This window comes from Notothenia coriiceps, unplaced genomic scaffold (genome assembly GCF_000735185.1).
Source record: "Notothenia coriiceps isolate Sejong01 unplaced genomic scaffold, NC01 NC01_scaffold00037250, whole genome shotgun sequence".
NCBI lineage: Eukaryota > Metazoa > Chordata > Actinopteri > Perciformes > Nototheniidae > Notothenia > Notothenia coriiceps.
This window is the reverse complement of record NW_011369951.1, coordinates 15,825,630-15,850,753: the sequence shown is the minus strand read 5'-3', so window position 1 is coordinate 15,850,753 and position 25,124 is coordinate 15,825,630. Positions and strand designations below refer to the sequence as shown.

The 25,124-nt window shown below is 40.9% G+C and overlaps 2 protein-coding genes across 2 annotated transcripts; both read right to left on the bottom strand.

Moving 5' to 3' along the window:
• Positions 1-6,551: 6,551 nt before the first annotated feature.
• Positions 6,552-18,061, bottom strand: qser1 (glutamine and serine rich 1). Its single transcript, XM_010796486.1, has 13 exons — positions 17,611-18,061; positions 15,845-15,954; positions 15,290-15,427; positions 11,515-14,802; positions 10,311-10,615; positions 10,003-10,119; positions 9,757-9,890; positions 9,476-9,663; positions 9,167-9,304; positions 8,934-9,031; positions 8,309-8,455; positions 8,017-8,112; positions 6,552-7,852 (listed from the first exon to the last, which is right to left on the bottom strand). Exons 1-13 carry the CDS (start codon positions 17,718-17,720, stop codon positions 7,712-7,714), a joined length of 5,010 nt encoding a protein of 1,669 aa, XP_010794788.1. The 5' UTR covers positions 17,721-18,061; the 3' UTR covers positions 6,552-7,711.
• Positions 18,062-19,598: 1,537 nt separating this feature from the next.
• prrg4 (proline rich Gla (G-carboxyglutamic acid) 4 (transmembrane)) lies at positions 19,599-23,778 on the bottom strand. The gene is made up of 7 exons (XM_010796485.1): positions 23,466-23,778; positions 23,213-23,320; positions 22,379-22,542; positions 22,248-22,275; positions 21,693-21,834; positions 20,912-21,106; positions 19,599-20,773 (listed from the first exon to the last, which is right to left on the bottom strand). Exons 2-7 carry the CDS (start codon positions 23,304-23,306, stop codon positions 20,746-20,748), a joined length of 651 nt encoding a protein of 216 aa, XP_010794787.1. The 5' UTR covers positions 23,307-23,320; positions 23,466-23,778; the 3' UTR covers positions 19,599-20,745.
• Between the last annotated feature and the right edge of the window lie 1,346 nt (positions 23,779-25,124).

Below are 25,124 nucleotides of genomic sequence, written 5' to 3'. Positions count from 1 at the left end.
AACATTTCCACTATCTCACAATCTTGTGCAACTTCAAGAAACTGGCGGATAGTTTGGCGAAGTACCTCTCTGTGTTCACCACACCTGAATGCAATTGCCATTTCTCAGATTAGGTGTGAAATTGCTTACTGCTTACTGAGGTCCAGTAGTCTTAAGTCAGTGCAATACATGTAGCTTGGGCCAATATTCCGCTTTATTTTCCTTTTCACTGCCATGCAATTCATGGTAAACTGAATTATGGTAGGAAGTCTGGGTCTTGTTGCTGTGATTAATTTGCGTTCACGTTGATAGTCCTGTATGAATTCATCGAGAAAATCAAGACGAAAAAAAAGTCAGTTGTGAACTGCATTGTGTTTTAAATGTATCTTGTGTCATTTATTCAAACTCCTGAATTTCCCCACAGGGATAAAGGAAGGTCCATCTTATCTTACCCGCTTACTTTTCCAGAGGAAGTTTCAGACAAATTTGGTAATGTGATTAATAGGGATGCATTTGTTGTAATGCAATAGGGTTTCCTAATAAATTGTGAGCGTTAACCTGTAACGTTGATAGTCCTAATTGTTACTTTAAAATATTATTTGTTAGTAAACTTTACATTTTACCAGTTCCCAACAGCTTGCTGCTACTTTCCCTTGGAGACTGAACAATGAAGGTAATACAACAGAAAAATACTGTTTTATTGTTAATGTTCTTCTATTATTAATAATATATGATATTTCAGTGACCATAGAAGCTCAGCAGTGTTATTGACTCTGACTGAAATTGCCTACCCTATCGTTGTATGCGCAACACTGGTTGTAATCCCACAGGGATATTTAAATATTCACGTTTTAAATATTTGTATCTCCATATCTGTTTATTAGGCCATTAACTAATGTTGATGTAAGCAGATGCTATAGAACAGCTGACTGCGCAGAAGTGATTTATTAGTGGATGGTTGTTTGGACCATGTTAACACTTCAGGAGAAGAAGATAATCAGCACTTTCTGTAGGTCCAGCTTTTTATTAAACTCCCAAAATACAGATTGTCAAGAAAATTGCTACCAATCTTTTCCTGACAAAGCAGTTTGTTCATGAAAGCGATTATTTATCATTATTTTAAACCTCTTCAGCACATATTCGCCTGTAACTGCAGGAAACATGGCAACATTTGGTACCACTTTACAATAAGACTACCCTTATAAAGGATTCATAAAGGGTTTATAATTAGGTTATTAATTAGGTTGTAAATACTTTATTAATCATTAAGAACCATTTATAAACCAGTTCTAACATAGTTGTCATACATCAACACAGGCTCACTATTTGGCAAGATGACTAAGCCTTATATTGGCACTAGCTTACTTTGTCTTCTTCATCAGCCAGCATCCTTGGTATCTGTTGTTCACTGAGTTGATTCTCACCATTTATTTAAAGGTCCGTTGTCATGCTTTTCCGGTTATTACCCTTCCCCTTGTGTGTTATGAAGCTTTGTCTGCATGTAAACGGTCCGCCGAGTCACAAACCCTCAAAGTACACCCTGAAGCGAGTAAAACTCTAACGCCTCATTGGAGATTTATCTTTTTCCATTTTTTACTTCTTATAGTGTAGTAAGTACAGTGACGTATTGGGTATAGTGACGTAGAAAAGATTGAATGTGTCTGTGTGTGTGAGGAAGTCCGCGGATTGGTCCAAATGGACCAATTTCGACCAATCCGCGGACTTCCTCACAAACACACACACATTCAATCTTTTCTCAGCTGCAGCTCCGCGGATTTCTCAGCCTGAACCCAGCCTGAGACGGCGAGAACGCGGCGGGGCTCGGCCTGGGCTCGTTCTGAGCCCACACGCAGCGCACTCACAGCCAGGCTGCAGGTATGTGGTGTGTGCTCGGGCTGGGTTCACAACGTTTTATTTCTCTGTTGCGATCCTTTCCATAATTCTGTCAGAAAAGTATACTAACCAATCTGAGCAGTGGCTCCACTGTTAGTGGATTTACATTTAAGCTTCTCCATTCGCCTGATGGGACTTACATAGCAGTCCATTTGGCGGCTGTAGCGCTTCTGCTCAATTCTGGACCAATTTCAGAAAATTGCTGTCCGCATTAGGCACAAAAACCTGAGAAGATACAGAAGTGACACTTATCCGAAAAATACTACAGTTATCCTTGACCTATCTATTGGTTTTAGCCTCAAAACCACATCAGACCTTGATGCTCTAAGCTCAGTTTTTATGCTATGTGTGAGTCATGTGTCACATATGTTTCTGGTGTACAATCAGCTGAAATAGACCTTGGACCAGTTTTGAGACTATATTGGGCTGGTTTTGGTGAACAGCTTGAGGACACATCTGACATGTATTCATAGAAAGCTTGAGATGTGTGTGTGTGTCAGCACATACAGACAGATGGAAGCACTGAAATTCAGACTCCAGCTTACAGCTTCCTGCCTACGACAGCCAAAGACCAGTATAGAGGAATGTTAAGCCCTCCCACTATTTTCCAAGAGGGCGTTGCCAGATTTTCAATTTCAGGTTTTAACCAGGAGATGGCGCTTCATTCACAAATACAGAAAGACAAGTTTCATGGACTTTCAGTTGTGTTTTGAAGAGCATTTGAACACCATCAATATTTAGATCAACTAAAGTATACTCTAATCTTGTAATTCAATAAGTATTATAGTCTTTATATATTTAAATAATCAGTCTTAATTATAATGTAAATGTTTACATTACACTTCTGTAGTGTTTGTTATGCTCATCTTTTACCTTCAATCGTTTGCTTTAAATATGCAGTATATATTCTTTGTATATTTTTGTGTTGTTGCTTCCTCCTGCTCCCTTTCGGACACATAACTGTATATTACTTTATGTATATATATTTATTATTATTATTAATATGAAGATATTATTAAAGAGCCCTGTTGGACACGAACCCCAACCCAACCTGTTGTGTAATGCATATGGAAAAATAGGTGGCGGCTAACTAAGTAAAAAATCTTCGAACCCTCCAGTAGTTTAAAAAAAGAAAAAGGCGATGTTTAACCGTTTCGCCGATAATTGATGCGAATTAATGTTTTTGTCGAAGCCAATCGTAGGGGGAACTATTTCTTTGCGATTGTGCCTTTGGAGGTTGTGAGAGAAGGTTCTCCACCCCGGCAGTGACGTCAAATGCGGGAATGTTTGTGTGTGCCTGTGCCGCAGAGAGAGCCGATACACGGACAAAGTGTGTTGTCACGTAGAAAATGGTGAATTACTGGAGTTTAGGCACGTTAATAACGTTTTAATGAAGCTTTGACTACAGTATATTCATCATTNTAATTAGTTTATGAATTAGGTTGTAAACACTTTATTAATCATTAAGAACCATTCATAAACCAGTTCTAACATAGTTGTCATACATCAACACAGGCTCACTATTTGGCAAGAGGTCTAAGCCTTATATTGGCTACTTAGTGAGAATCAACTCAGTGATCAGATACCAAGGATGCTGGCTGATGAAGAAGACGAAGTAAGCTAAGTAGCCACTATAAGGCTTAGCAGTACAGATAAATGTGGGCTCACTATTTGGCAAGCAACCGGTCACAGTTGCCCTGTTTATCTCATGTCTTATAAAAGCTCACTGATTTATAAAGTGTTCACAACCTAATTAATAAATGAATTACAAACTATTCGTAAATCCTTTATAAGGGTAGTCTTATTGTAAAGTGGTACCCTTTTTTCTGCAGGGTTAATGGCAACATCAGTTAATAGCTGCCCAAGTGAAACCCCCTTCCCCTGATATAAAAGAAGCATATCACATCAGAATGTTATCTTGTTTGCATTCAGTCACAAAACTTAAGCCTGCCCTTTACAGAATAGTTTTTGTGAAACAATAACATTTGACATTGATGTCAGTTTCTGCATCAAACAATCTGAGCTCTTAATTCATATCAGATAAGGATACTTTTTTTGTTTTGCTTCAAAGTGCTGTATGTGTATACTCACATTTTTTTGTATTATGTGGGATTATCTTTTTAATTATACAGACGTCATGTTTAAGCAAATGGAATTAAAAGGAAACACACACCTTAAAAGAGAGGTTACTTCAGTGCGTTCAGCTGAGAAATGTTTGGTTGAGGACCAAACTGGTTTTGCAACTTCAACTGAATGCATTGCAGTCTCATGTGCTGGTATTTTTGTAAACTTGCCACACAGCAGACTTCACTGTGGAGAGAAACTTGTTTTACTCAAACACAGAAAACATAGACAGAGAAAGAGAGAGCACTCAGGTTAATATAATCAGAAATTCTGGTCCACAAGGTCAAAACCAATATTTACTCTTGTGGTTCTCTCCATGTGCCCGGAAAACCTTTTGTATTTCCTTTCCCCTTCATACTTATCGGTCATGCAATGTTAGGCAAGGCGTCATTTGTTTACAGTCATGATAATGACAAAGGAATTTTCTCCAGGAAGTAGCAACACAAAGTAGAAGAAAATACAACGTTTTTGTTGAGTGATCCAATGTAACATGGGAAACAAGTGCCCCAGTACTCAGATCCTTCAAAGAAATTAAAACAGAAATACCACAATGTAAAATTATAATCACTCTGATGGTCACATCAGTTCAACAACAATTTGTTAAGAAAGAAAAAAAAGCAAAACTTAAACGTTTTCAAAGGCAAATCTCTGTATAATCTTGCTTTTGCTTACTGAAATCTTTGAGATTGACCTCATTAGCTTGAAACATTTGTTTTTATAAAACCAATTAGGAAGTTTAGATGGTACAAAATTGAATTGGTAAGTGACCAGATGCTTTTTGGTAAGAACAACAAGCCAGAAATGTTGGTTTATTTTCTTTTAAGTTATCATAGAGATTGTTTGTTTATATTTTAGCAGTGTGCTGTGTAGAGTTGTAGAAAATGGACCCTGTTAAATAAAGATAGTGGAGGGAAAACTACAATGTTTTCCTCTGAACTGAAGCAGAATAGGATGATAAACGATCAGAAGTAACAATAAAGTAAAGTGCCTTAAAATCTTACTCCACCACAACCGAATGCACAGATACAGATGTTCAGGAAGTGCGTATGTGGCTGGTTAAAACTTTTTTACTACACCACCATACTGCAGGGCATTTCCCAAACCAATAGGCAGAGAGAGTTCAGCCGTCTTATCCAACACACAGCCGCCAGTCACTGTGTCCCTCTCACATTCTCACGCTGCCTCAAGCGTCCTCTCATTCGTCTCCCACATATGGAACAATGCAGTAGATAACAAATTCATAAGCTTCTCATCTGGAGAGCACATTCAGTATCTGTCTCTACCAGTTGTGCCCGTACTGGAATCTCAAACGCTGGCTTGACTGAGCATCCTCCGCAACTCCAAAGGACAGAGGACAGAGCTTTCCCTCACTGAGCTGTAGCTGCAGCACAGAGACACTCTTGTTGTTTGGGGGCTGCCAGCAATTTGCCATTGTGGCTGGGCTGGCGGGACAATCATATTTTATTCAACAGGCTCAAGACCTTCTCAGACGACACAAAGTCAGCCAGCCTTTCACAGGGAATAGTTTGGTCGTGAGAGCATGGCGGGCGAGCATCACAGCACTTTCCTTCCCCCAAAAGAATATGAGCCAATATTAAAGGTCACTTATTATGCAAAATCCACTTTTTCATGTCTTATACATCAACATGTGTCCCCTCTGTGTAAAGAGATTCTGAACTTTTCAGGAAAAAAGGTTCTCTCACTTTTTGTCCTGATCCATTTATATAAAAACCTGTCTGAAAATGAGCTGATCAGATTTCGGCCACTTTGTGATGTCATAACGATTTTTTGGCCATTAGCCAATCACCAACCAAGGTAACCCCCCCCCCCACCTTATCAACTGAATCTCCTCCTAGAGCACCATTGTGTTCTTTTTAACCAAATATCTCTCAGAGGGGCGTGGGGAGGGGCTCCTTATTTTCATCTGAAGTAACAAACAGAGAATCAGCACTTTGGAAACAGAGCTGAAACAGAGGGGATTATGGGTAATGCTGCAATGGTTGATCTGTTTGGTATTTCGAGCCAAACACTTCAGAGACATGTTTTGTATCTGAGACCTGTAACATATTAATGAAAAACAGTATAATAGGGGACCTTTAAGTGCACACTCCAACAAGCAGTTGTATTTAGTATGAATCAGTATATGAAGAAAACCAGGAAAGCACAAATCTGATCTTATTGTGCTTTCCTGGGATCCCAGGAATCAAAGTTGATGCTTTTCAAGGTGTTTACATCATAACAGAACGAGGAAGGATGGTAATATTACCTCTCAAATTTATCTAAGACATGCCCTATGAAAAAAACATCAACTAAATTGGAGTCTGTGTAATAGAGTGACTGTATTATTATACCAAACACTCTTGCCAGGTCCTTCTCTAATTGCTCAAATTAGAAACGGTCTTCCAAGTGAAAGTATTTCAAAATAAAATAATCCACACAGATAGACTGTACTCCTGTTCAGAAGGTGTAAAGTATGGTAATGACATTAAGAAAAGCCCTCCAAACTAAGACTACATCATTGTTTTAATCTGTTGAATCAAACTCCGGTCCAAAATTATTTTGAGATGAAACGGTCACAGAGATGAACATAACAAAGCAGTCATTTAATACATGCGGCACTTTATTTACAAACTGCATCTGTAAAGAACAAGATTATTTTTGATAGCATAAAATTAACTTGAAAAGTCAATTTTAGAAAAGCGTGAAAAAACAATTAAAAAGTGTCTTAGAAATTGTAATGAGAACATAATATTTACCTCTGTGAAAAATATATATCTATTTGTCATAAAATGTGGCCTATGTCTGTAAAAGAGTATAAAGACAACTTTTCTTTGTTTCATTTTCCCCTCAGGTAACTCAACGTCATAGTATTTGATTAAGACATTTAAAAAGCAGTACTGGAGCACTGGCTTGCATCTTAAAAGCAAATGGGTGTTTGAAGCATAAACGTTAATCCTCACTATAGATACAGAACAGAAATCCCTCCTTAAGTGAATCGCTGCAGTTCCCACACCCCTTTTCTTTTATACAAAATGTACATTATATATAAGTTGGCGGTCCATTAATAAATGGACATTTTACAAACGGTATATATCTACGGTTATACATAATATAATATAGATTTTTTTTTCTTTTTTTACAATAAATCAACTTCTCAGTATGCGAGCCTCCTTATCAATGATTGACGAAGGCTTATTATAACTGTAGGCAATTGTATTTCTGCATTTTATTTGCTGTGCTCTACTTCCTATGCCAATTGCTTTCTATCTGGTTAGTACTCACTGGTTATAATATGGCATTTAACTACAAAATTGAACATTTCAAAACTCATTATAAATCTATGAAAAAGGCCCATAAAAAGTGGGCTTGTGACTACAAAAACCTACAAAGATAGGGGAAGAAGCATTATATGGAAGTCGTCCAAAAATACTTCGAATACCGAAGTCCTTATCCTGCGTTGATCAAGTCTCTGCTTTCTGCTGGGATCAGACTTTTGACTTCTCTGCTGTCCGGCTGTTCCCCTGCTGCCACTTTAAGCCAGAGGAATCCCAGCGTCTTTTATAAAAGTCAGAAGACAGGTCCCTGATAAAAATCTCTCTGTGGTTGAAAGGAGAGACCAACCCCACCCTTATCTGCTGACATTTTGAACTGAAGGCATCCTCATGTTTTTAAGTGTTGGACTTGGTTGTTTAAAGTTGAGCTTGTGAAGGTGGGATCATCGGCAGGCCTGCTGCACTTGATTTATTAACTCTCCGAAGCGATCGAAGAGCCCCTCTACCCAAGCTCCGTTCTGCAGACACCTCTGAACCGTCTCCTCCTGCCCCAGGTGTCCTGTCTGCACCTGCAGAGACGCGATCTGGAGTGCAGAACACAAACAGAAATGTTTTAACAAAAGAGCTAAATAGAGCAAAGTTTACCAGAATATTAAGAATCTAAAAGGAAACCTTCTAAGCCTAGTCAAATCATTACATTCAGAACAAGTTAGAAAAGTAGGCATATACACAAGGACGCATATCTCACCTCATCCTTACACATGAGGTACGTGTGGTACTTGTAATGCTGCAGAGAGTGGTACAGAGAGAACCACTGAGTTTTCTGCTGGTCCACTGTATACTCCTAGAAAAAGGGAAAATCCACACAATGTTATTCAAGGACATTTGAACATTATTTTTAAAGATCAAATCGCCAAAGGAAAGGGCACTGTGGCTTCAGTGCTCAGGAGAATGAAGAGAGGAGTGAAATGCTGACACGGCGCCCTCTGCTGGACATATGACTGCACAGTGAATATGACCAAAACAGTATCCAGTCTCACCTGTGGCACTTTGTTGGGCATCTTGTAGGGCTTCAGGGTTTTCTTGTTGTAGGCCCTCCCGCTGAGACGCACTTTAAAGGCCGGGGTTTCCCTGTCCTTCTTCAGTTCAGTCACGACTGAGATCTCTGGGAAGCCGTCTAGGGCCGTCTAAAGACACAACGGGAGGGAGACTTGGGTTTGTGCACTGCATTCACAAACAGCTGTAGTGCTGTTTGGTAGTGGAAAAGGTGCTCTGGTGTTCTCGAGTATTTCAAAAAACAGCGTGCAGTCTTCCCCGTTTGTTTTGTAAACTATTGTAAAAATATTTAGAGGATTTCGATATTTCTTTATGAATTTATTGCTGTTCTGACCTAATATTGAGTTATTATTTTTAATGTGTGGTTCCCTCGTTGCAAGACAGTCTGCCATGTGACTTAACCTGTTTACACAGATCATGTGACTGACTCATCAACACTGACCATCTGTCTACTTGCTGACATGTATAAAAAAATGAGCTCTAGAGGAAATCATTACAGTATGTATTTCTGCCTGATGAAGACCTTAATGGCTTTAATACATAGAGGTTTTTCACTTTTACTGTGACGAAGCCTTTTGAAGTGAAAATCATGCCCCAAATCACACCAACCTTTAGGACCTGCCCTATGTGCAGCTTGTGAAGCAGGCGCTTCCTGTTGTCAGTGATCATCTCATCCACTCTTTTCATAGGTGGCAGCAGCAACTCATCTGAAACAAGACCATTTAGCAAGTTATCATAACTGTAATACTGACTCACCACCATTTTTGGCAAACATTTATGCTATTTGCAAGGCAGGGGAAGGGAGACACCAGTGGAGAGAAATACAGAGTCAATTCACTCACCATTTGCCCTCTCAAGAGCAGTCATCACATCCTCGTCTAAGGCAATGCTGATGAGCAGTTCCACGAAGCTCCTGAATGTCTCCTTCATGGTTCGCGTGTTGAGAAGCCGTGAAGCAAATGGCACTGGTGGGGTCAACTCTAAGAGTGTGTGTGTGTGTGTGTGTGTGTGTGTGTGTGTGTGTGTGTGTGTGTGTGTGTGTGTGTGTGTGTGTGTGTGTGAGTGAGAGAGGGGGGTAAGATTAAGAACTACAATATTTTCTACTTATATTCAAAATGGATTTAACAAGATAAGTTAAAAGGCTTCTTTACCATCATCGTCACCACCCTCATCTGCAGATGATCCAGAGGCAGCAGGGGAAAGCGCCTCCTTCCATTTCCTCCTCTTCTTAGGCGGGGGCTCTGCTCTGGGCTTCAGTTGTTTGGGTCGAGGCTTTTGGCTTTGGGAGACTGAGGGAGGGGCAGCTGTCAAGCCCAGCAAAGTTTTCACCTGAACACCCCTGGGAGGCAGAATCAAATAAAGAAATACCACTGAAGAGTCATTTTTTAAAACAAAAAAACCAGTATCAAATCAGTCAGTGCTCAAAGCGTACCTTAGCGAGCTCATAGGCTTGCAGCGTGGCTTCCGACTACAAACTCGTACATACTCCCTTTTGTTGACTGTGTCCAAAAACTTCACATACACCCTCTGGTACATCGTTTTGGCGTCACCAAAGTACCCAAGATACTACACACAAAGAAAAACAACATGTTACCTGGCGCAGTATAAAGAAACATTTGAGAACGATTTAATACTCCTGAACGCACACACGTCTATTGGTGAGTCTGCTTTAACTTACACTGTTGGTGGCTGAGAAGACTCTCTTTCCATCCCTCAACTCCGGCACAAATTTCTGCAGCAGAGCCTTCTGGACTTTCCAGATGGCTGGAGGCTCGCTGCCTGATCTCATTGTCACCTGGAAACATTCACAAAACACAGTGTAGAGCATCGTTCAGCATGGACGATCAGTCTAAGAGAAAAATGTAATAATAAATGTTTAACTACAAGTAAACACAAGATGTGGCACGACTATCCCAAATGCTGCTGAACATCAATATTCATGTTCACAAACATTCATTTACAGTTCATGTTTTCCAAAGGCCTTACCTTCAAGTTTTCGATATCCTCGTTCCTGACGACAAACTCGTCTCTCTCCCGGTACATGCCCTCCCCCCCGCTGTCTGACAGCTCCTCGTCAGTCAGCCCCTCGATGGCCACACTCATCAGCTCCACAGCTAGCTGTCCCGGTGGGGTCTGTTTAACCTCCTCATTAACCACAAACACATTCCCTAACGACACAGCAGTTGCTGTCTGTATAGGAATGGTAACCCGCGGCAAACAGGTCAGCGGGACGGTGAGGGGCATGGTGGGAACTTGGTCTGGCTTCATCATCGGACCAGGCATGTGGTCATCTAGAGAAGAGTTGCAAATATATGAATGTATTGGAGAAAAGCATTTTCAGAAAGTAACATGAAAAACGTAGCTACACCCAGGGGTGCACATAACTTTCTCAGTGAGGTACTCAGATGAGTACCTGGAGTCAGTGTTTGGTACTCCAACTTCTGGCTCCACTCAAAGTTATTTGATGAAGCCCTCTGTATCGCGAACGTCAACGGGGGGGCGGGGGTTGCTAGTGGAGTAGCCTACTTCAGGAAAGTCGACGGGGGGGGCTAGTGGAGTACTTCATGACCACAGAGCGTGAACGCTGTGATCAGCTGTTTTAGCGCAGTTCTCCAGTGAAGGGGTGGAGTCCCCCTCCGCAGTCGGTTGGCGTAGTTTTGGGCCAATTCCGTTGTACAGACCGACGACAGCAGCCCTGTCTGTGCACACGGAGACCGACTCTGTCGTCCGGTGATCTAATAGTCTTCTGGAAAAGCTTCACAAGTACGTCGGTACGCAAATGCGCTTTGTGACACAAGTGACGGTACGCATTTCAGATTGTTGCCGCGCATGCGTACCTGCGTACCAGTTATGTGCACCCCTGACTATACCCCTTTTATGTACGATAAATCAAAAGATTTCAGACAGCATTTATTCACAAAACGTACCAAAAGAAAACTCGGGTATGATGAAGTTCCAAAAACAGCACAGCAAAGAATACTGTTACCCAGTTTTACAGGGTTATCACACAGGGAAGTATAACAGGAAGTCTAGACTCAAGTTACTTTTAGGATTTGTTATCATTTTCAAAATTGTATTTAAAAATACATTATAAATCAGAAATTAAATGGAGGGATAATAATATAAAAGATTGTTAATGCATGTTATAAATATTGGCAGCTCCTGACAAGCTTAAGCAGCGTATTATTACCTGGCCTGGATTTCCGATCTGAAGACTCATCCAGAGCGGAGAGTGCTGAGCTGATGCTGTTCCTCAGGGCCTGGTTCTTCCCAGTGTTCTCCTCCTCATCCGAGCTGAAGGATGGCAGAGTCTCCAGGTTCTTCTGCAGATCTTCCTCCAGACGTTTCTGATGGGAGCTCACACCTGGGCTCTCCTGAGTTATCATGGGCCCGGGCAGAGTCTGTAGTTTGGGAGGCAAAGAAGGTAAAGCACACAGCTGTGGTTTGTTGGAGGAGGATGAGGAGGAGGAGGAGGAGGAAGAGGAGGAGGAGGTGCAGGGCTTTCTCGGGCGACTGGTAGTCCGCGTAGGATTTGGAGAGTATTGCTGTTTGGGGCCTGATTTGATGAAGTCCAGGAAAGAGCCTATGAATCCAGTTTTGACCTCGGGCTGTTTCTCTTCCACTTCGCGGATCTTCTGTCTGATTCTCTCCTGCTGCGGACAACCATCAAACACACCTTGTGAAGCAGATGGCGAGCTGGCGTCACTACCCCTGGAGTTCTGACGCTTTGTCTGCCCGCCACGCTTCGCTGGTTTGGCCTGTCCACCGTCCTCCTCAGAACCACCTGGTTTGGTGAGGGACTTAGAGCGAGCCTTCTTTTTTGGAAACTCTTCACCCCCTGAGTTTTCCATGAGGCTGTCCTCTGTTGTTTTTGCATTCCCTTTGACTCTACTCTGGAAACCTTGGGGGTCATACACCTGCCCAGCTAAGTGAAAGTCATTCTCAGAGCCTCCCCCATCTCCATTTGTGTCAAGTTCAGAACTGTTGTTGTGGTGCACAGGCTGACCGTGGCAGTCTGTGGTCATCCGAACTCCATTTAGTGTCATAGTCATGTTGTGAGAGTTAGTGTTGGTCATGATTGACTGTTGTGCAGAGGAGAAACTAGGTGACATGTGCCTTATATCCACGGTCTGGTAGTGACCTTCAGAATCAATGGGTCTTGCCATCACTGCCAATTCTGCCTCAGCAGAGGATGTCGCTTTGACAAAATCTTGGGGCGCGACGCCACAGGCTGCCACCGTAGCGGCGAGAATATCATCGACATTTGACAAAATAGTTCTGTCATCTGCAAGAAGCATGGAGTCTGGGAAGCAAATGGAGTTGAGAGCAAAGTGGTTTTTGGCATCATGTGGCTGCTGGTTTGAATGGCTGTAGTGGTGTTTAGAGGAATCAGAGCATCCTTGTTCGGACTCTACTGTGCCCTGCTGCCTCTGGGTTTCAGTGATGCCTTGACCCATTAGTTCTCTGCCCATCTGCAGATACTGGACATGAACAGGGCCTAGATCTTGAGCTTGTTGGATACCTTGCACTGATAGCACCTTTGAAGAGTTTTGACTATGATGGACAAGGGGCTGCTGGAGCAGAATCATCTGGTTGGGCTCGAGAAAAACCTGAGTGCTGGGGACGGTGATATATTGGGGGTGGGCTATTGGGCTCTGGGACTGAGAATGATTCTGGTGGTTTTGTTGATTTTGCTCAGGAGACTTCAGTTGAAAAGAGGTGTGCTGCTTTAGCTGTTCTGAGCTAAGGTGTAAATGTGAAGATATGATACTGGAGTTTGTCGTTTTTGTGTTGGTAGTGTCCTGACCATTGGCACTGCTTAGATGAATGTGCTGTTGGCTCAGAGAACCCATCCTTTCATCTTTAACCTGTGCTGCGTTTGTGTGACCCAGTACCATGATCTGATCATCAGAACGCGAGTTGCTTCGGATTACGCTTTGTGTTTTGTGATGATCGTCCATTTTTGAAACTACATAGATGACATTGTTGTGAGCAGACATATTGCTAGCTGCAGCAGAGGCCTCCATTGATGCTTGCTGGAGAGCATCTATGTCCTGGATTGGAAGCTCTCCAGGTTTCTGTTTGCCATAAGTTGGCTTTATGTCCTGTATTGAGGATCTGATGTTGTTTTGTAAGGCTTGAGAAGTTAAAGAGTAGGCAGGCAATGGTGCAGACAAAACATATTTATGGGGCTGTGTGTGCTGCTGGGATAGCGTGCCATGTGTTTTACCTCCCACTGAGGCTTGCATGAGGGTGTAGTCCTGTGAAGAATTTGATGTGGGCAGACTCTGCACACATGTGGTTGGGTACGATGAGTTAAGGTTAAGGGATTGTCCTGTGGCGTAGCTCTGAGTCACTAAAGTTTGCCCCTGAGAGTGTGATGTGGGGTAGTTCTCAGAGAGATTCCCCCGACACAAGCCCTGAACCTGGGCTCCATACTGGATCTCCTGCTCCTGGCTAAGTCTGGGACTTGAGGAGTAAACAAGAGTCTGACTAACAGAAGCCACATTGTCAGACTGGCTGGAGAGGGAAGGGAGAGTCTCGTAAAGTGGGGAGTGTTTGTCTGAGGTTGAATGGGGGGGATGTGGCTGGGTCTGGGAGGTGATATAGGTTTGAGCTAAACTGCTGGACATGAGGCTGGAGAGCTGGACTGACTGCTGGTTAGCAATGACTGAGTTCTGCTTCTGTCCTGGGGAGGAGTACCGGTCAGGAGACGCTCCTGTCAGGTTCTGCTCGTGACTCTCTTCACCACCAGCAGTGTGGGGAGCTAGTTCGGAAGAGCAGTCTTTAGCTTGAGTTACTGAGTCTGTTTTGGTTTGTGGAGCACGATGGACCCCTTGAGAGGAATCTGCTCCTGCGCTGGTGCTACAGGACACCGGGGTCTGACGGGATGGGTCCTGCTGGTAGGCCACATCCGCTTCACTGCCAGAACCAAAGTACCCCTGTAAGGAGTGCTCTGAATTGGGAAGTTGCTCTGAGGCTGTGTGGCTACTAGAAGGCCTCTGGTGGTGTTTGATCACACTACATTCACGCTGAAGAGCTCTCTCAATAGAGCCTGAGAAAACGGCTGCTCCATAGGGCTGTGATGCACCATGAGGAGCAGGCAGGGCCGAGGGTAGCAGGCTGAACTGGGGCTGCAGGAGGTGGGGAGCTGACTCCTGGGCTGATCGGTAGGTGGAGGACTGGACAGGGAGAGCCGAGGCTAAAGCAGAGGAAGAGAGATGATTGAAGGCAAGTGCAGTGGGAAGCACGCCCTGGCCTGGTTTGAGATGAAGGAGAGGGTCATGGTGAGAAAACAGGCCATTGGTGGAAGTGCTGAAGGCAGGATCCTGGAGAGCCATGGATGGGTTGGTAGCATAACTCCTGGAAGGGTAGGCACCAGTGTGCTGATAGGAGGACAGAGCAGCAGGAGAGGAGAAAGTGGCAGTAGAAGGCAGTGCACCAGTCAAATACAGCTCTGTGGCGGAGGAGTTGGTACCTGCATTACACAGGATACAGAAAGTTAGGACACAACAGGCAACGTGAAGAGATATGAACCAAGCAGAATGAATTAAATCTCTGTACACAATAGATACAACCAAATCAACAACCTTTTTTGGTCTGTGAAAGCCTTTTAGCCTAGTTTAAAATATTTACAACAATCTTTTATGAAATCATATGATGCAAAGTTCCTTTATTTGGTAGCGAGCCAATCATCTATTTCGGGTATTAGATTATTGGATAAACTGGCAAAATCATCAGTTAATATGTTTCTCACAAATAGACAAAAAACACCATAAACTTAGCTCAAAGTATGTGATAATGTATTCACAATCTGTGACACATATTCAATCTGTACCGAAGTCAGGTTATTTAAGATACATCAAATAAAATAAGAAGACTAAATGCATATAAAAAACACCTATTAAAAAATGTGTGACATGTAAGCAGCATGTGAATAACAGAATGAGTGGATGTGTTCTCACCAGCAGGCCATGATGGGGGTCTAAAAGGGGGAAACAGTGAGGCACTAACAGGACCAGCCTGAAGGCTTCTGGATTCCATGGCTGACAGGAAGCTCATGATTGAGGTCTCAGAAGTATTAATGCTTGAGTCAAGTGCTCCTGTTAAAAGAGGGAGAGAAGGATAAGCAAAGAAAGGGGCAACAAAGTACAGACATACCTATGTGCTAACTACTAAGTTACTTAAATAGTTACATATATATATATATCACAATTGCTAAAAAAAAATCATCTCCTTTGACCCTAGTGATAACAGGAAACTATATATTGGTTGACAACAAATACAAACTAAGGCTGTAATTAGTTTTTAAACTGAATAAAATACCACAATAAAACTGTCCACAACCAGGCCTGTGTATTTCAGTCCTTTATAGATCCTTTATATATTTATAAACACTAACAAAGTGATATCTCAAACCACAGCATACACCACTAGAAATAAGTGACAGATTAAATGTATTATAATTTGCGTGAACTGAACCTTTAAAAACAATGCGTTGCATAGCATTCATAACTCACCTGCTGGAGCAGCAAGATGTGTAGTAGTGTAGGTGGGAAGCTGGTGGCTTGAAGTGTAGCTTTGCCGCTGAAGGAGCTCTGCATCAAGGTGTGCTGCACCATAACTGGAACTGCATCAACACACAACACATTCATAAAAGCATGCATCTTTACAAGCAGCACTGAAGCATCCAACTATCCACTGTTCACTGTGTACTATGGCCACTGTTCTTAGTAAAAACGGAGACGAACAAAGTAAAACAAATTGTGATTTTATTCTGTAGTGGAAATAATGAGAGTTTTTGCGATATGACTGTGTATGCTTTATTAAACATTTAGGTAAATAACCAACTATAGAAGTTCATAGTTCTTGTGAAAATCTGGATAGATGTTAAAGTGGTTTCTGAATTGTTGAATTCACGAGTTACTGTTGTTCATGCACATAAAAAACATTGCTCTGACAATGTGTGTAATCTGAGACAATTATGAAAAAAAGTTAGTGAAAAGGCAGTGACTATATATTCTCTCGGGAGAAAATTCATTGGAAAGTCAGAGGTAATCAGATGCAGCCATCCTGATCTGAAGTGTTCGCTTTTTGCCATAAGGTAAACATCTGTGGAAGAACGGAGTGTTGAAAGAGAGTAATCTGCCTCTTTTTCTTCGTAGAGTTGTACTGGACTGCATTATATTGAAATGCGTTCCTAATATTCCTCCCTCTCATGTAAGTAATCAGGTGGACAAAGCATTTCAAACACCTCTCCATATAATGCAGATTAATACACCACATGCCACTCCAAACTACAACCTCTAAAACATCCCATTATTATCTTGTGAAAAGTGGATGATTGATCTGTTGAATGGAATTGCATTTTACTGGTGTACCTTATAAAGTGGCACACAGATGCTTCATCTAATACATCATCTTCAATAGGGAGTGAAGAGTAATAAGTATTACTCATCAAACACAGATTTAGTCATCCTGCCTGCAGCATCATTTAGTGGATAACTTTATTTGCGCTGGTCTTTATAGTTTAGGCTTTCATGTACAAGTGCTGCTTTTATTCGTGTCTGTGAGCACAATCTTACTTTTTTGTATCAGCTACCCCAGTTTTGTTAAGTGTGATCCCTGTTAATTAATACACTGTGGAGTAGCGCATAATAATCCAGTAGGACTAAATTAGAGTTCTAGCTACAATGTTGGCAGTTTGTGTGTTTACATTTGCTATGTTTGTTTTATAAAATAAAAACAAGTTAAAATTATCTCAACGGTAGCATTGGACATTTAACGGGCACATTAAATAAATATGTACAAACTCCGACACGTCGTCTGTTAGCTCTTTGGAAACAACACCAGTAGCCATACAACACTTATTTGAAGTGCCACAACTGACATGAGTAGCATTGGTAGCTAGTTACCTATATTGTTTAGGCATTGGCGATCACCTGAGGGTTAAGAAAACAAGCCGATAACATTTTTAATGTTTAAGCTGTCTAGCTGGACGAATGTTTACATATGTGAAATAATGCGCCTTTCTGGTTAGCACTAACTCTGTAAATGACCATGCTGAAGAGGTGGTGTGCTAGCGAAAACTAGCAAGGTGGGAGGCAGTTACACACGGCTAATAAACAACAAGTCAAAGCCTCCACAACTCCGAGCAAATTCCGGTTATGTCTCAAATTCCTTCAGAGTTGGCAATAAACACAAATGCACTTTTCTCCCCACTGCAAAGCTAGGCCCTCCATCACCGATATTTCCTTGGGAAAGTGCCCTCTCCTTTATCTTTTACCTTGGCTTGACACTAGCGGTGCTGCGGTCATAGGCCCAATAAGCGACGGTCTGTGCTGGTGGAGCCAGCGCGTCCGCAAAGCTGGAGGTCGGGTAGTTCCTGTCCATCATCCGGTGAAAGATTCACTTCCACGGCGGAGCTTCGTGGAGCAGCGGACACACATCGTAGCAGCCCGGGGGTCCGACCCACCAACCGACCGAGCGACCAGGATAGGGAGTCCCGTCTGAGCACTGCACAGTCCGCAAAGCCGCCGTGAAGTCGTGCTATATCCTGGATAAAAGTGTACCTTGAGTATGGGGGATTTCGTTTAATTTTCGTTCATCTCCCGTCATGAGAGCAGTGCAAGCCCTGCATGGTTTCACGTACCCATGTTGGTTGATTTCCCAGGATGCACCGCAGACTTTGACTGGAAGTTTTGCAGTTTTCCTTTCTTCCACCAAAACTTTATCAGCCTGTTTTTGACATCATATGAGATTTCAAAACTTTGTTTCTACAATGTCATACAATCCAAACATTCCAGTTGGCAAACATGTGTTATAGACTGTTTCTGCTTTAATAAAGTTATGAAATTGTGTCTAAATATTTCCAAAAACACTGAACAATATTTCAAAGATGTACATTTTTGAGACCTCCTGTTTTAAAAGTCACTAGAGCCTGTTTGGTGTTTGGTATGCCAGCTTTAATTTATTTTAAAATAATGTTTGTTCTTTCATCAGCAGCTATTGATAACCGGTTTGTCATTTTGGAAATGTAGGCCTGGAGGCCCTGGAGATAACATACATTTGAGTTCAAAGCTGTAAAATCTTAATATTGGTTTAAATAATTTTACGTAAATACAATATACAGTTGCAAGAAAAAGTATGTGAACCCTTTGGAACTACCTGGATTTCTGCATAAATTGGTCATAAAATGTGTTCTGATCTTCATCTAAGTCACAACAATAGACAAACACAGTCTGCTTAAGCTAAAAACACACAAACAATTATATGTTTTTATGTTTTTATTGAACACACCATGTAAACATTCACAGTGCAGGGTGGAAAAAGTATGTGAACCCTTGGATTTAATAACTGGTTGACCCTCCTTTGGCAGCAATAACCTCAACCAAACGTTTCCTATAGTTGCATATCAGACCTGCACAACGGTCAGGAGGAATTTTGGACCATTCCTCTTTACAAAACTGTTTCAGTTCAGCAATATTCTTGGGATGTCTGGTGTGAATCGCTCTCTTGAGGACATGCCACAGCATCTCAATTGGGTTGAGGTCAGGACTCTGACTGGGCCACTCCAGAAGGCGTATTTTCTTCTGTTGAAGCCATTCTGTTGTTGATTTACTTCTGTGCCGTTGTCCTGTTGCATCACCCATCTTCTGTTGAGCTTCAATTGGTGGACAGATGGCCTTAAGTTCTCCAGCAAAATGTCTTGATAAACTTGAGAATTCATTTTTCCGTCGATGATGGCAATCTGTCCAGGCCCTGAGGCAGCAAAGCAGCCCCAAACCATGATGCTCCCTCCACCATACTTCACAGTTGGGATGAGGTTTTGATGTTGGTGTGCTGTGCCTTTTTTTCTCCACACATAGCGTTGTGTGTTCCTTCCAAACAACTCAACTTTGGTTTCATCTGTCCACAGAATATTTTGTCAGTAGTGCTGTGGAACATCCAGGTGCTCTTTTGCAAACTTCAAACGTGCAGCAATGTTTTTTCTGGACAGCAGTGGCTTCCTCCATTTTATGACCAACTTATGCAGGAATCCAGGTAATTCCAAAGGGTTCACATACTTTTTCTTGCAACTGTATATTGAAGAATAAAACCCAATGCTGTGAACATGGTTTAAATAGTTCACTTTTTTTCAAATCTAAAATGACTGACAAAGCCCTCATAACTGCTCATATTTTCATTTCATTTGAAAATGAGAATGGGGGAAGAGCCATTTCGGACACACAAACACAGTTGAAAGATGAGACAAAACATAATTAAAATATTAGTTTTATTTATAAAATCCTATAAAAGAAGCTTCAACAAAATTACTCCTCAATAACTTCCCACAAGGTCATGATTCAACTTTGACAATTAACAAGGACATTATATCTTCTAAAACCTTGCTTTTCTCCATCATCTGATGAGAAAACAGCAGCAGCATCCACCAGGCATGTCAAATTGCTCCTTCAAAAATATCATTGAAGTGAGATGTAGGACAAACTGTTGGGCTACATCCCAACTGTTGACATGTTTTATATTTCATATAATAAAAGCTATTATCTTCTTGCAGAAATGTATAATGCGTAAATATTAAATATTGTAAACATTTCTTCCCACCAATTTATTTTACATGGTATAATCGACCACAATATATATATATTTAAAGTAAACATGACTTCACATATCAGAAGAACATCCTCATTAGTTGATGACAAATACATAAATTCCTGACACAATACAAACGAATAAACCAACAACAAAATCACTTTCAAAATAAAACAATTATTACTACTTACTACCGTACTATCCTTAAAAGCCTTTTCTGTATGGCAGAATGATAAGTCATACCATGGTGCCATTGAAATCAGTGTTGCTGTAATTATTTGTCTTCCTTCTTTAGGAGACAGGAAGCTAATGGATTAAACAAATCAGTCCGTCTCTCTTTAACTGCAATTAATACTTATCTTGTAATTAAGAAGATTTCTAATCCTGCTCTCGGGCCTTCTGTGCATGCTGTGTCTAAAGAAACTGCTCCTTAAGGGCCTTAGTACTCCAGCAACTGAAATCGCTCTTGTCTAATACATTATTGATTCTTCATTTACATTTAAATAAAAAACAGCGGACAGGTGTTATATTACAAACAATAATCAGACTTGGGAATATAGTTTGTAGACGTTACCTCAAAACTACGCTTTGGCACAAGGATGTTAACAAAGGGGGATTTAACTGATGAGAAAAAATTAAGCCATCAAACCAGAAAGATTAGAAATCTATGAATAACAAAAATAATCAGAGGAATAAACAGAAGGAGGTGTTTTCAATATGTTGATGATAAACATTCTAAACTGCCAAGCAGAGAATCACTGTATAAAAGTTATTTGTAAATTGTGTGTTTAATGTTGATAGACATTTGGGAGATGTTGTCCTGAAGATACTACCGCCGAATACTTCCAGGTCGTGAGCTAAAACCAAAGTAAGAGAAGATGTTATACAAATATGCTATATAAAAACCTTTTTGTAACTGCATTATGACTCATATACAAGAAAAACTTGAAAATGAGTCATGACATAACTGTAAATACAAATGTATATGTAAATACCCGGGATATGGAGGAGGTGGGGCGTCATGTGGTCCACTTTTTGCAATTGCCTGCTCATAGGAAGGCAATCCCGGGGGGTCTATTTCATCCATAGGGGGTGGGGGTATATGTGGGTGGACTGGTTGCAAAGAAACCTCCTCAAGCCGTCGTATTATTAGAGAAGCATTACTCCTCCTGGATCGCACCCGAATGGAGCTGTGAGAGGAGCATAGACATACACATCATGTCATTCATATGTGACCGACTTAATATCTTCAAATAGAAAAGGTGGAACTTTATTCTTGTTATAAAACTGACTTAGATATTAAATGGCTATGTTCCCAGGTGTTATATGTACATTACGTGTGACATGAAGCAGAAACATGTTGCTATAAGAGGTATGATAAATGGACAATCAATGCGGGTGTAACGTTCATAAATGTGCAAAAGCTGTGACAATGTACGTGTCCAGACCTTATTGGTTCATACATTTTCAGCCTCAAAACATTTGCTCTCAATGCCAAATGTCTGCCTCCTAGGGCCAGAACTGTGGGCGCCAAACCATGGACACATTTTGACGGACTGACCAACAGAGAGAGGTATAGAGCTAATGGTCGCAGCTAAAACTGCAGTTGTCTGCATATGAAAATGTCCAAACTCTGAAAAAGTATCCACTTTATATATAAAAGGCGCTTAAAAGGTATTCAGGTTAAACAGAGTTCTCTTGATGTCTATAGTTATAAAGTATGGCGAACGTGTGCAGGAATAATGTAGCTGCTATTAATAGTAATATCACACTTACTTTGCACGGCTGAAGTTGTTCTTGCATTTGCCATGACAGAAATACCAGACCAGGAGGCAAATGATAACAAGAGCCACTCCACCAGCAATCAGTCCGACCAAAAGAGATGTAACATCCACCCGTGAAGGATGCTTGTTCTTATCTGTGGATTATCAAAGACTACAGTGAGTAACAGACAGTGGACAGAGTGAGTCAAACAACTTGATAAAAAGCAGATAGCTGAATATCACAGGGTGTTCCTTTTTTCAATTTATACTGATATTTACGTTTAAGATTGTGTTAAATTCGAGCAGCAACAGATACACACTTATTAGACATATTTACAATTCAGTCATTTCTTAAACACATGACCGAGATGTTATGACCGAAAATGAAAGCAACCAGCATTCATATTCAAATCAGCTATTGAAAATGTGGTGAAACAAGTTTTGAAAGCACCAGTAACATAATTGTAATTCGCAAGGCACAAGTCTCCTTAAACCACACTCATCATTGAGTAGATACCAAATTCAAATGACATAAGTAATAAGTGGGATATGTATATTTTTCTCTTACCTTCAGTGTATTGCTTCCAAAATGCATCCTGCAAAACCAAGCATCATTAGTATGGTGATTCTGTTGATGCAACCCTCTTTATGCTCATGAAATGACTTTAGTGAGCAGCACACTGAACATCAACACTCAACTGTATCTGGGATGTTTTCAAAGATCTCCCTTGCTTCTTCATAATTGCAGACTTCTTCCTTACACTCCCTTTCCAGATCTCCAGGAACGAAAATCTCAAAGTCAAACCGGTTGAACAGCAGATGGCGACCTAGGAACGAGTTTGCGTTTCCTTCATCTACAAACACTGGGATGACAGTCCAATTAGGTGACATGGTTACAGGAGAAGTGATGTTCAAAGTGTTTAAAGTAAGGTCTTATGTCCTTCTTCAGTACAATCAGTGGTGGAAAGTATGTTCATTTACTCAAACACAAATACAATTTTGAGGTACTTGTACTTTAACTGAGTATTTCAATGTTATGCTACTTTGTACTTCTACTCTATCACAATTCAGAGGTAAACATTTTACTGCACTACATTTATCAGTTTAGTTACTTTGCAGATATGAACAATATGATCAACACTTAAATAAGACTTTAGTTACACCCGGATTAAATTCACATGCTACCCACCAGTAAGTAAAGTGATTACAATATGTTCCACCTTCAGCAGCTTGATAAAACACTTCAATAAACATAATCAATACTATATTATTCTGAAAAAGGGCAAATCTACATGTGTAATTTTACTTGTGGTACTGTAAGTATATTTCAATGCCCATACTTTTGTCCTTTTACTTGAGTAACATTTTGAATACAGGACTTTTACTTGTGGTACTTTAAGAATATGTTGATGCCAATACTTTTGTACTTTTACTTGAGTAACATTTTGAATACAGGACTTTTTACTTTTCACTTTGTTATTTCTTCTGATCAACATCTGAGTACTTCTTCTACATCTGAGTACAATATCTCACCTTCCTTGTCTTCATTGTTGGACAGTAGCCTCCTCATACAGGCCAGATCTCCACATGACAGGAGTTGAAGGAGTATGAACAGGTGGAACAACATGGCCAAGCATGCACCTGCGCACGGACAGCGGGTGGAGCATTAATTGGCAGATCACAGGGCAGAGGAGCCTACACTTAAAAACACACCCAGCTTCTTTAAACTACTCTATATACACTTTTCTTTCACAACCCCGCACCAAAAAACGATGTCATACTTTACCTATAATGAAACGTGGTTCATAATGAAGGGCAGAGTTCAACAGCAACAAAATGAAAGCCAGCTAAAGGAGCGGTAGGTCGATGTACGAGTTTGCGATAATAAGATGAATCAGGAAACGCACATCTATAGTGACAAACAACAGCTGTGTTTAGAAACCTCCTTTTGAAAAGTTTAGCCGTTGATATCGCGTAAAGGTTGAAAAACATTCAAGTTTAGCTGCGGTTGTCCTTGGGAAACGCAGGACAGTTCCGGTATGTCAAAAAAGGTTTTGTTTACTCCAACAGATGTGGCTTCCTCAGCTCCTCCTAAACCACCTGCGCAGGCTCAACCAATCGATCACGTTTACCTGGATAAGTTATGTAAGTGGACACTAGAGGGCAGCTAAAACCACGAAGTGAAAGTAGGCCTACCGATACTACAGGCCTATTTTCAGAAGGGCTATTCACACCATAGACTGTATAAAGATTCACACCGAAGTTTTATTGGATTACGCATCATCATCATCTGCATGAGTCAGATGCCAAAACTGCACTCCTCCCGATGACAAAACCCCATTGTTTGGCATTAGGCATTTACTCGTGATCTATGGCTACTTAAGCAGCTTGCTTTGGATGTTTAAGGTTTTTATTTTAAAGGGATTTGCTCTGAAAAGTAATTACAGCTATAAGTATCCAAAATGAAAATGCAAAAAGGCAAAATTAATTTTATATTAATGCGTTTTTCTTCTCAAGGCTTTTTACATAAATAAATACATTTTGTATTGTATTAACATTGTACTAAATATATTGCCTATTGAAATACTAACTTTAAAGGGGCTTCCATGAATAAGCCTCAATAGGCAACACAATTATTATTTTCCATTTTAGGCACTGACATGATGGTTTAATTACTTTTTGTTTATTATGTAACCGCTAGTTGATCTTCCAAACTAAAATCTATTTGGACTTAAATAGCAATCTTAGTTAAATGACATTTCTGTTGTAACAGAATGCACAAAATTGGATCTTTTCATGAGGACTCTTCTAAAAGCACTTAACCTCCTTTGTCAAGATCTGTCAGTAACTCGGGAGCTGGAGACTAAATCAATATGCACAGGCCTTGGATGGTAAAAGATTGTGTTATGGGCTCCAGAGTCTTTTTGACAGAGTTGAGGCGTCTGTTAAATTGCATGTAGTCAGGCCTTTTTCACTGTGGACTATAGCAACTTTAGAGACACCCCAAACAACAAAACATGAAGCAACATTGTCAAGATACTGTAACGTTTCCCATTATGCCTGGCAAACCATCCTCTATTATAGTGTTTATGTTTCACACTCTCCAACCATGTACATACACATATCTGTCTCTGAGCCTCTGGGCCTCTTGGCCAGTGTTTATGTAAAGCAAAGATAGGATACAATTGAACAGTATCTGCTGACTACTGGATAGTGCTAATTGAAAGGCAGTGAGGGCCCCTCTCTTGTGTTTGGCTACATCTCTGGATACCGTCAGAGTTTTAGATTTTTCCCAGAGGAATGTTGATATGAATAAAAGGGGTAAAAAAATGAGAAATTCCAGACTGTATCTAATGTGTGTGATGTCAGATGAGATAACCACCTTACACCACATACTGCCATATCAATGTCATAATGATTAATAGTGTCCTGTTTCTGGGAAATT

What these genes read in the sequence shown, in the direction of transcription:
- prrg4 (XM_010796485.1), bottom strand. Translation starts at nt 23,306, where the DNA reads ATGTTGTTCCACCTGTTCATACTCCTTCAACTCCTGTCATGTGGAGAT. An exon ending in TTGAAAACATCCCAGATACA is followed by an intron (nt 22,276 to 22,378) that starts GTTGAGTGTTGA and finishes TTGGTTTTGCAG; the next exon opens with GATGCATTTTGGAAGCAATA. An exon ending in CCACCTCCTCCATATCCCGG is followed by an intron (nt 20,774 to 20,911) that starts GTATTTACATAT and finishes CTTTGGTTTTAG; the next exon opens with CTCACGACCTGGAAGTATTC.
- qser1 (XM_010796486.1), bottom strand. Translation starts at nt 17,720, where the DNA reads ATGATGGACAGGAACTACCCGACCTCCAGCTTTGCGGACGCGCTGGCT. An exon ending in AGATCGGAAATCCAGGCCAG is followed by an intron (nt 10,616 to 11,514) that starts GTAATAATACGC and finishes ACTCTTCTCTAG; the next exon opens with ATGACCACATGCCTGGTCCG. An exon ending in AAGCCTATGAGCTCGCTAAG is followed by an intron (nt 9,664 to 9,756) that starts GTACGCTTTGAG and finishes TCTGCCTCCCAG; the next exon opens with GGGTGTTCAGGTGAAAACTT.